We start from the raw sequence: 11,712 nt of genomic DNA, 5'->3' as shown, positions 1-11,712 counted from the left end.
GTGTTTTAACACAAAAAGCAATGACCTTTCAGGTGTTTTTTGAGTCAGATTCTAAGAAAATAAATGACTCACTAAATTCATTTTGCTACACCAAAAATATGAAGTGAGCAGTTTGTATGAAATTCATAAAGGAGCCATTTATTTGTAGTGCATTTTAACCCAAAAAATCACACAAAAAGTACAGACAATTCCCTGTTAATATCCCACGATCCCCTTCATAAATCAACCAAAAATATGTTATATTATACACTATAGTCACCAAAGGTCATTTTTTGAAGATGGTGAAAGGAGGAGATGATTTTTTTAAGCCGGCTTTGCTGTGGAGAGAAAATGTTATTACCTTTTTGGCAGAAAACAGACTTTTTTTGATCGATATTACTCACACGAGCACTCTGTCAGTGAAGGAACGTTCTACAAAAACAAAAGAAGGTTAGAACAAAAACTATTAAGAGTCCATTTGGGTTTCCTTTTCACTCACCTTTTTTCTTGCAGCAGTTTTTGCATTTCTTGCACTTGTACTTGTAGCAAAATTGCACAATGGCGATGGTGAAAAGGATGGCCAGGATGCCAAAACCCACTGCCACTCCTACGGCCGTGGGGTTTACCCGGCTACCTGACCACAAAAAAATCACAGGAAATAAATAAATCACAGATTAAGTGATTGACAATCACGACTATATGGCGCACTTGAAAGTCTTCAATTTTCTCCAAAATAGACAGTGCGCCTTATAATCCAGTGCGCCTTATATATGGAAAAAACAGAAAACCAAAAACGAAAAACCACCACTGTCGGATATTGAAAAAACACAAACACCTGAACGGGGACAATACTGTTAAATATGCAGATGCCATCTTAGTTTACAAAATCTTCCATCATATAGCTCCTCCCCCACTGCAAGATTTTATACAAAAAAACTCCAAAACATCAACAATGGCTGGCTCTAGAGGTGACTGTTAAGTAGTGAGTGCTTCATACCTGGAAGTCAATAGCAATTACCGTATTTTCACCACTATAAGGCACACTTAAAACTCTTACATTTTCTCCAAAATAGACAGTGCGCCTTATAATACAGAGCGCCGTATATATGGAAAAAATGTCATTCATAGACGGAGATTCATCAAAATACTCATCGTTTTGGTAAAATTGGCCTACAAAACAACTGAGGGCAATTCTATTTGCAAAGTTAGATTGTTATCAGAGACGTTTATTGACTCAACCGCAGTCTATTTGACGAAAAAGAGGCCTTTATTTGCAGGAATTGCCACAAAATACAGGGCGCTGTCCAAATTAGTCATCTAGCAAAACAAAGGCCACTTTGGACAAATGGAAGTTTTGTATTGTTTGTTTCAATTTGGAGATATTTGAGCAAATTTCATTCACTTTATGATAGACAATCCAGTAAAACACAAACATTCACATAACAAGTTTCAATACTAGTTATGTATGCACGGAAATTAGCAAATTAGCTGAAACTATTGATAAAAAATAACTTAATGTCCTTTTCTGGATGCTTTCTACAAATATTTTCAAGTTATTATACACATTAAGCACTGGAATTACCTTCCACATGCATGACTAGTCCATAAATCTAATTAAGCAACTGCTTAAGTGTTGTGATATACAGTGACACTTTAGTACGTCATAGCCATGACATGACAAAAAAAGAAAATAAGAAGTATTTCTTACCATTACTGCCCATTGTGAACAAACTTGGATGTTTTCTATCGTCGTTTGAAACAAGTAAAGAGTCCAATCACCAATTAATCGATTATTTTTAAAGATCACATTAAATATTCCCTTCTGCGTTGTCTTTCTCCATTTTTAATCTGCGTAGTTGTGTTCCCCATAGCAAGCATTCTTTAAAACCGGTTAACCTTGTCTTGTTGTTGCCTTTTTGCGTTTCTTAACACTCCTAGTAATTTGTAGTTGTTGCTTTTTTTTATTTCTTACCTATTTATCTATGTCCAAAATGTATTTTTCTGTATCTGTATTCTCACTTTCTTGCTACTGTGACTATAAAATAGAAAAAAACTTTAAAATATATATATTTTCTTTAAAAACATATAATTTACAGTTTTAAAATTCAACCTATTGAAATAATTGACTCCTCCCAGTAGAAACTTCAAATACTACATTCATTTCATATAAAAATAATTGAAATATTCTTCCTACTTGCTACTCGGACAATAATAGAAAATAAAAACTTTAAAAAAAAAATCCTTTTTTAAAAACATAATTTAGTTATAAAATTCAACCCTATTTAAATAATTGACTCCCTCAGTAGAAACTTCAATTACTACATTCAATTCATATAAAAATAATTAAAATATTCTTCCTACTTGCTACTCTGACAATAATAGAAAAGAAAAACTTATAATAATAATATAACTTAATAATTATTTCCTTTTTTTTTTAAAACAATTTACAGTTATAAAATTCAACCCTATTTAAAAAATTGACTCCCCCAGTAGAAACTCAAATTACTACATATTACATATATAACTAAAACATACATATGATTTACATTATCTTTTAATTCATCCTATATAAATAATTGAACCCTCCCAGTAGAAACTTCAATTACTACATTCATTTGCTATAAAAACAATTGAAATATTCTTCCTTATTGCCCATCATAAAATCCATGTAGGCTACTAAAATGATCCAATAGAAGGAGAACAATATTGTCGATATTATTATACAAGCTATGAGTGTAATTAAAAAAAAAACAGTGATAATAAAACATGATAACTTAGACATGACCTACTATATTTTTTTGGCAAATGCATAAATGCACTTTTGCAAACGACACGTCAACAAGGAAGGTACAACATTCATTCTTTTAACTTCACATTATGTCAACCAAGTGTGTAATCATTAACCAGGAGTTGAATTTAAACGAAACTGCACTTCCTTTTGCGGTTGAAAGAACAAGCATGCAATTAAACAAAAAGCATGTCCGGGCATGGAGACATTTGTTAAGTCTTTTGTTTTTATTGGCAACCCATGTGATAACAGAAAGTAAATAAGTGGGATGAGAAACTCTACAAAAGGAGTTGCCAATACTTTAACTCATACATTCCCGTTTTGGATTCTGCTTGGAAAAGGAGGAGACCATTCTTTACACCATTACAGGTAAGAAGCTAGAAAAGGTATATTTGTTTTGGTGTTTTTTAATATCAAATTGCCCAAGAGACAAAAGATGGAAATAGTATATATACATGTATGTGTTCATGAATATGTATTATGTAGTATCCCTTTAAATCCATAAATAAAACTCAATTTCATTGTCATGTGAGATTTAAGTAGTTGACATATTTTACTGGTTATGGTTATTAAAAATGAAGTTATACATGAATGCATGGCATAATAACACATTATGTCACTTTTAATAAATCAATGCCAGTGCTGGTTATCATATTATATATATTTGACTAAAACATACATATAATTTACCTATTTTTTAATATTCAACCCTACTTAAATAATTGAAATATACTAATAATTTAAAACACTAGAATAATGCATTTATTAATTGCTGTGGGTGTCCCTGAATTTGATTAAGCATGTTTTTTTGTTTTTTTTTGTTTTTTTATTAGTCTCAAAATTTGCAAGTTTGCAAGTTTTTTTCTGTATTTTTAAAAATATTTTTTTGTAATTTTTTCTTATTCTACACGTTTCCACCAGTCAAGTAAGTATGCTTTTTAATTTATTTTATGGCTATTTGTGTCACTCTCCAGCATTACTTGGACAAAACCATCCTTTTTAATAGAAAAATGTGTTTTGAATTTGACTTAAAATATATTTTTAGTAAAGAGGCAAAGGTCCACTTAAGGTCAACGAACTTGACACACTTAAAGTCACGTCGCCTTTTTATATCAGGTTGTAAAACGTCATTTAATAGCATTCTGTTGATATGAAAATCATTTTATAGCATCAATGGTGTCAACTAAAAGACTTCAATTCATGATTTGTGCATTATTATAAGGCAAATAACCATTTGAATGATGTTTTCATACATTCTATTGTTTGTGCTAAATGTGAATTGTCTAATTGCGAAAGTCAGGTTAAACCTGTTTTTTTTTCTCAAAGACTTTACAACATTTTAACTTTTTTGCTGCAAAACGCGGGTCAATCATCTTGCCAATAGGGATCAATATTGTGTATTTTATTGATATTTTTGTATAGATGGACGCTGGAGGGAAAGATGAGAAGTGAAAGAGGATAAAAGTCAAAAAGAAAGCAATTTGTTCAGTTTGCTGGGAGGGAACCAAAAGGTGGATAAGTGGGAGGGGCTTGTGTCAAAAGGTGCACAGGTAGGAATTGAGAGTGTCAGGTTACCCACAATAGTTTTTGTTTAGTTTGCTTGGGCGCAGGTTTCTTTCTGAATCGCAATCCAATGCCCCCGAGTCGGACAGCCTTACTTTTGGTTTTTAGTTTCAACGCTTTACAAAGACCAGGAGAGGGAGGTTCAGAATCAGGGAGTCAGGGATTGGGATTCAAATCAAGTTAGTTCTCTAGAGTCTAAGTCAAGGACGGTGAGAGGGAGAGGACGTAGCTTTTTTTGGAGGGGGTTGGGGGACTGTCAACTTTTGTGAGGTGACTCCTCGGGGAAGGTTCTGAGCTGGTTTGGGTTTAACGTCGACTCAAAACTGCATCATGTGGGTGAGTATGGGGATAAAAAAGGGGGTTGTTTTTTAACTAAAAGCAGCAATTTTGTTTAATCAAGCAGTTTTTTGTTGAACTAATATGAAAGTTTGGATGTGTTTAAGAGCCTAAAAACTGTAAATACTGGTTAGAACAGTAGTATATGATTAAGGTGTACTTGTTAAAGAAATATTTGGGTAATGGCGAGTTTTGCTTTAGCATATGAATTATTTTTATGCTGATAGAAAAGACGTTTTTTTTAGTTGTTTGTTTTTGAAAGTTTTTGGATGAAATGAGAACCAATCAGAAGGCTTGAAAACTTCAATTCTATTCTTTTAACTCTCATTTTTAAGACTAAAAAAATGACATATATTCATAACAGGTCATTATTCTAGGAATACTAATACCGATACTATGCTGGCTCTAATGAAATATTAAATATTTTCATTGAATGCAATATATTTAAAAGAAAAATATATATTTTTAGCCCAGATTTAAAAGAATAGAGCAGAATTAAATCATGCATTATGTAATTTATTGTTGTCAATCCTGGAAAATCTATCCTATGTTCCTATTGTTGTGATGTACATAGAAAATATTACCATTCATTTAAAGAATATATATTGGCTAAAAAATACACATTTACTGTTAATGGGCAGGTGAAAGCTTGAATATGTTAAGGCATTTTCCCCCCAAAAGTTTATTTTCTGCTATTTTCCCTTCATAATAGGAAATTAAAACTCACAAAGTCATTTTTTATGCGATATACAAAATGAGTAATCAATCAGAAGCAAACTGTACATTAAAAACCCCCAAAAAGGGGCTAAGGAAATGCCATTGCCATAATTAACAAAGAGAAATGATACCAAATTATTGAAATAATCGTGCTGAATAAATAGAGAAGTATGGATATTTCTCTAAAAAACTCTTCCGCTCACGCCGGTACCAAAAAAATAAATAAAATGGAGTCGTGTGGATGACTTTGCTATTTAGTACGAATCCTATATTCCACAGTACGTATTACCCAAAATTATGCAACTAGAACATGTGATATCTTGCCAGAGGCTTGTTGCATCTTTGTGATACCAGTTGCTCTTCCAAAAAGAAGTTTCGCTTACTTTCTTTCTTGTTGACGCTACTGCAAAAATGAGCCATCCCTCCCCTTTTCCATATTGCGGACTAGATTACGGATATGACCAGTAGTCATTGAAATGATGGCAATCTAGCACGTGGATATGACAAAGATCTTTCAATGGACTTTTACGCTCATAAAAAGCAATGAAATTATTTATCTCAATGCTTGAAAGGTACAAAAAATGGGAAACACAAAAATACTTGGCTTCCATTAAACCATTTTTAAATAGTAAGATAAATTAAATGGATTAAAAGTATGGAATACTACTACCACCACTATTACTACTACTACTACTACTACTACTACCACTACTACCACTACCACCACCATTACTACTACCACTACTACCACCACTACTACTACCACCACTACCACCATTACTACTACCACTACTACCACCATTACTACTACCACTACTACCACCATTACTACTACCACTACTACCACCATCACTACTACCACCATTACTACTACCACTACTACCACTACTACCACCATTACTACTACCACTACTACTACCATTACTACTACCACTACTACCACTACTACCACTACTACCACCACCACTACTACTACCACTACTACCACTACTACCACTAATACTACCAGTACCACTAATACTACTAATAAATAATAATAACAATAAAAATAAAATACAAAAAATATATAAAAATAAAAACAAACAAAAATTGGAGTTTCTTTAACTGTAAATGGTTAATGAACCCAACAACTAAAAAAAAACACATACGTACACTAAATATTTTTAATCTAAATTTACGACCATTTCATTGTCAGATCGCTTCGTCAGCTGAAGAAAGCACGAGACCGTTGAACGCCCCGCTCGGAGGTAAACTGACATTTTCCAATGCTTAAAATGAAGAACTATTTATCTAATTGACGACCTCTGGCCTCTTCTATTAGTTCCACAGCCAGGTCGTCGCAGAAGGCTAATGACGGCTCCAAAGGCTCAAAGGGAGAAGTATTCAAAGACCAAAAAAGTCTTGTTGACTATAGCCACAGTGGTGGTGTTGCTGGGAATCCTCGCCACCGCCGCATACTTCAGTGAGTACTTTCGTCAAAATCTTAATACCAATCCAGATTATTTAATTGTGTTGGTGGAGGGAAGGATGGAAAACAAACTGGATTGGGGCTCTTGAGGCTCAGACTTGGCAACCCAGACCTAATCCTTCTGATAATGTCTTCTCGATACAAATCTTCTCATTTCCAGTAAAACAACTGATCGACAGCAAGTACTTTTTCTGCACCAAATCCTTCAAATTCATCCCCTTGGATCGAGCGTGCGATGGAACGGATGACTGCAAAGGAGGAGAAGATGAACTAACATGTTTGTCAAACTTCAAGGTCAACACAACCTTCCCAGGTAGATCCGAAAAAACCTCAATCCGTCACAAGATTTCCCTTTAAAAACCATTTCCGATCCTTTTCCACAGTACGCCTGGTCACCCAGCAGAGCATCTTACAGGTGTACAATCCCAGCTCGGGATGGAGGAGCGTATGTGGCGAAGGATGGACCCAACGACATACTCTGGCAGCATGCTCACAACTCGGATATACAAAGTCAGTTTCCAGACTAAAGTATGTTAAAGTGAGCGGATATCAGATCTTTTATGAGGCGACCTATCTCCATTGACAGTCAACCTCGGAGCACTAACGTCCTGGTGAGCAGGTTAGCGTCCAATCTGATTCGTGGACCGTTCGGTGCGCTCAGGTCGGGGACGGCGAGCACGTCGCTTCACCAAGCTATAGTTGATCGGTGAGTATTAATTAAAACAATTAATTATCTTAGATTATTTTAGACAAGGGTGTCAGACTCGGGTTGGTTCATGGGCTGCTTTAACGTCAACTCCATTTTATGTGGGCTGGACCAATTTAGATATAATATTTCGATATGTATTTATTTTTATAAATGGATTAAAATAACTGGATTATAAACCCTGAATATTCAGTTTTTTCTCATATCTTATGTTTTCATCTGAGCCAGTTCCCTACTTCTGTCATGCAAATGAGTTTATATTCTCAAAAGTGGCTATTTTCAGTTCCTTTTCTTCTCAGGGGCTATTATATTTGGTTTCTTTTAAATACCAGCCTATTCATATAACATGTTTTTCCTCTTTTTGACTCAATCTGAATGGTGCTTGAACTCATTTTGATCATTTTTATGCATTTTTCTGCCTGCTACAGGAGCTCGTGCACATCTGGAGCTGTTGTCTCTTTATCTTGTTCAGGTTTGTACTATTTTTAGCAATGCAGTCATGAAAACAAGTGATGTTTTCAGCATTTTTGCAGATTGTGTGCACCCATTTACAAAGTAGAATCAAATATTAGACTCAAACAATCTACACAATTTGATTCCCGGGACTTTTGTGGGCTTTTACATTTGATTTTTTAACCAAAAAACTCACTTACTTGCTGTTAGACGTCAAAAGCAGATGACAGATGAGCATCCACGACCAGGGATGAATTGGACATCTATTGTTGTCAATAGCAACAAGTTCATTTTGCAGCACTTTTTTCCGAACTTCCATTTTCAGGGTACATTTTGGATAATTTTTTGAAGATTTTGAGGGACTTTCCGGAATGCTTCTTGTTCATTTGACGTTTTTGTCAGTTTTGGGGGACATTTTCAGGTGCCTTCCTCTTAGTTTCGGTTCCTTATTCAGCCATTGGCTGCCTTTAAAGACACAAAAATAACAATAGGTAATGGTGATAAAATATAGTTGATAAAAAAACTCAGTCTGTTTTACTAGCAAAAAAAAACACAAAAGTACCCGTCATGAACAACAATTGCCCCCCCTGGAGACCCCCTATTGGCCTGAAAGGTCAAGATAGGTCACATTGAGATTTTCCTGTGTGTTTTAAATCAGATTGTGGTCAAAGGGAACCCGAAACCCGAATTGTTGGAGGTACGGCAGCGTTCATAGAAGACTGGCCGTGGCAGGTGAGCCTGCAGCAAGGCGGCCAACACACCTGCGGGGGCTCCCTGGTGTCGGAACGTTGGGTGGTCACGGCGGCCCACTGCTTCAGCAGGTCAGTAAAACAATGTAAACATCATCTGACATGCTTGACTCACTCACATTGTCGTCTCTTGCTCTTTTTCTGGTGATCTCCACAGCACCAAAAGGGAGCTGAGTCGCTGGAAAGTGGTCTCAGGTGGGACCCACATGGGTACACTCGGGGGGTCCTCGGTGGACAGGATTATCCTGAACGGGAACTACGATCCGGGACTTAATGATTATGATGTGGCGCTGATGAGACTCACCAGTCCGATTAAAATGGGAGGTCAGTGCAAAAAAAAAAACAAACAAAAAGGCCTTATTCTTCACAAAAAGTTCAATTCCATGGCATAAACTAGCTCAAGGGTGTGCAAAATATCCCATGAAGGCTTTAATTCGACCTTCCAAAGAGGAAAACGTTCCACAAATGTGGTATATTGGAAGTGCAATCAGTGGATTGAAATCTGGTGCTTGTTTTCTCCACTCATTTGATTGGTTAGGGTGGTTTTGGTGGATCAGTTGGAACAAAAACCTGCACCCAGTGGGGGTCTTGAGGATGACTTTGCCTACCCCTTATCTAGAAACAAGTAAATAAAAATGAACTTACTAATTCATGCAACTATACTGCTGAAGATGTTGCGTGTAGATGCCCTCTAGTGGGAAATATTTGAACAGTCCTCGTCTTAATTCTTGAGAGCCAGACTCCTGCAAGACATTTTTAATTTATTTTTAGGCTAATTGGGGCCTGATAAGTGTAAAAATAAAGAGTTATCTTATTACATGATGTTGTTTCTGATAAAAACGACACATAATATTAGACTTGTAGTACAAAATGTAACATTGTAGTCTTTGTCAACAAAAAAATGTAACTCATTTTCCTGGACTTTTTAAGAGAGCCGGATGCCCGTTTGTTTACCACCGAAAGACTTGGGCCTGGCTCCTTCGGCCTCCATGGTGGTGACCGGTTGGGGCTACCTGGAGGAAAACGGTGAGCAAACCCCCTCCCCAATTTTAGCAGGCGATGCTCCTATCACGAGATCTTTAACACCCGTCTCGCCCTTAGGAAACATCTCTCCATCCCTGCAGAAAGCCAACATACCTCTCATCGATTGGAGCAAGTGCAGAAGCCCGGCCGTGTATGGCAGTAGCATCACCCAGAGGATGATATGCGCGGGTTTTCTGGAGGGGAGAGTCGACGCCTGTCAGGTGAGCGCAGAAGGGCTGACGGAGAAGTTGGACACAAAAAGTAAAAAAGTCTTAGTCAGAGTGCAGTGTAATCGATAAATGATAAATAAATAAGTAGTCAACAACATAAATAAGTAGTGCACATAAGTAGATAAAAACATAAGTAGTGCACATAAGTAGTGCACATAAGTAGATAAAAATATAAATAAGTAGTCCATAGTAGTGAACAACATAAATAAGTAGTCCACATTAGTAGTCCGAAACATAAATAAGTAGTCCACAACATGAATAAGTAGTCCACATTAGTAGTCCAAAACATAAATAAGTAGTCCACATAAGTAGATCAAAACATAAATAAGTAGTCCACATAAGTAGTCAAAAACCTTAAGGAGTCCACATAAGTAGTCAAAACATAAATAAGTACTCCACATAAGTATTTAAAAACATAAATAAGTACTCCACATAAATAGTCCAAAACATAAATAAGTAGTCCACATAAGTAGTCCAAAACATAAATAAGTAGTCCACTTAAGTAGTCCAAAACATAAATAAGTAGTCCACTTAAGTAGTCCAAAACATAAATAAGTAGTCCACTTAAGTAGTCCAAAACATAAATAAGTAGTCCTCATAAGTAGTCCAAAACATAAATAAGTAGTCAACAACATAAATAGGTAGTCCACAAAAGTAGTGAACAAAAATAAGTAGTCAAAAACATACATAAGTAGTCCACATAAATAAGTAGGTTTTCAATGGGGCCTGATGAATGAGTGTTTAAAAAAAAGACTAAAAATAAGAGAAACATGAAACCAGGCAAAGAGCCACGTTAAAAACAAAAAAGAAGCAAAGAGTAGTATTCATTGTTGGCATTGTGTTCGCCAAAGCTGGTATAGAGCAAGTAGAATAGATTTTTCCTTACCAACACTGTTAATGCCGTCCACCAGGGAGACAGCGGCGGACCATTAGTACACTACAAGTCCTCCAAATGGTACTTGGTGGGAGTGGTGAGCTGGGGTGTTGGCTGCGCCAGGGAGAGGCGTCCCGGGGTCTACTGTAACGTTGAAGAGATGCTCAACTGGATTCACAGCGTCATGGAGGTCTCAAAAAAAAATCATTAAAAAATGCATTTTACCATTTGTGCAAAAGTAGTCTTTTTGACCTTTCATTCCTAATTTGACCCCACAGAAAAACCAGTGATGACAACACCCAAAGATGTTTGGCAGATGGCTGGAGATGGACTACAAAAATGTGCAAAAATCGAAAAAAATACTTTTGAGGAAATGCCATACTGCACTGGAACAAAGGGGAATGCATTCTGAAACAAGCACTTTAAGTCAAAAAAATGGATTTTATGTGTGAATTGAGAACAAGTGGGAATTTTGTGTGAATGGAAACCTAAAGTCTCATTCATCTATATTCAAAATACAATTGTTAATGTGGGTGAAATGTTGTGTTTAAAATGATAAAAATAGTTGATTTCCAGGACTTAAGTATTTTGCCATTAAAGATGATCTTGTACAAATTGTGTATTTTGTAAATATGTGAATAAATACATGCTAAAACCTTCCTCAGTTATACTAACAATCATTTTTGAGTCAATATAATTTTGAGTATTTTTTTTTTGTTCAAGCACTTTTTTTTTAATTGTTAGAAGCCACATATCATCTCGTCTTATTTTCTGAACCGCTTTATTTTCATTAGGGTCACGGGGGTGCTGAAGCCAAACCCAGCTG

General features: G+C 35.8%; 1 protein-coding gene and 2 long non-coding RNA genes across 4 annotated transcripts; 1 reads left to right on the top strand and 2 right to left on the bottom strand.

Annotated features, from left to right (window-relative positions):
* Positions 1-44: 44 nt before the first annotated feature.
* Positions 45-1,840, bottom strand: LOC144200172 (uncharacterized). Its single transcript, XR_013327058.1, has 4 exons — positions 1,688-1,840; positions 479-613; positions 384-411; positions 45-317 (listed from the first exon to the last, which is right to left on the bottom strand). It is a non-coding gene; the product is annotated as an uncharacterized LOC144200172 (long non-coding RNA).
* Positions 1,841-2,948: 1,108 nt separating this feature from the next.
* tmprss4a (transmembrane serine protease 4a) lies at positions 2,949-11,546 on the top strand. 2 transcript variants are annotated; one of them, XM_077722624.1, is made up of 13 exons: positions 2,949-3,136; positions 6,579-6,630; positions 6,705-6,845; positions 7,012-7,164; positions 7,235-7,361; positions 7,438-7,557; positions 7,986-8,029; positions 8,669-8,831; positions 8,917-9,083; positions 9,690-9,785; positions 9,861-10,003; positions 10,924-11,076; positions 11,165-11,546. In XM_077722624.1, exons 3-13 carry the CDS (start codon positions 6,734-6,736, stop codon positions 11,174-11,176), a joined length of 1,290 nt encoding a protein of 429 aa, XP_077578750.1. In that variant the 5' UTR covers positions 2,949-3,136; positions 6,579-6,630; positions 6,705-6,733; the 3' UTR covers positions 11,177-11,546. The 2 variants fall into 2 exon arrangements, with proteins under 2 accessions (XP_077578750.1, XP_077578749.1); XM_077722623.1 differs by lacking the exon at positions 2,949-3,136 and adding an exon at positions 4,337-4,666.
* Positions 8,884-11,392, bottom strand: LOC144200458 (uncharacterized). The gene is made up of 3 exons (XR_013327113.1): positions 10,899-11,392; positions 9,897-10,018; positions 8,884-9,502 (listed from the first exon to the last, which is right to left on the bottom strand). It is a non-coding gene; the product is annotated as an uncharacterized LOC144200458 (long non-coding RNA).
* Positions 11,547-11,712: the final 166 nt, after the last annotated feature.

Source organism: Stigmatopora nigra, chromosome 8, assembly GCF_051989575.1.
Source record: "Stigmatopora nigra isolate UIUO_SnigA chromosome 8, RoL_Snig_1.1, whole genome shotgun sequence".
In the NCBI taxonomy this organism is placed as follows: Eukaryota; Metazoa; Chordata; class Actinopteri; order Syngnathiformes; family Syngnathidae; genus Stigmatopora; species Stigmatopora nigra.
This window is presented reverse-complemented; position numbering and strand designations above follow the sequence as displayed.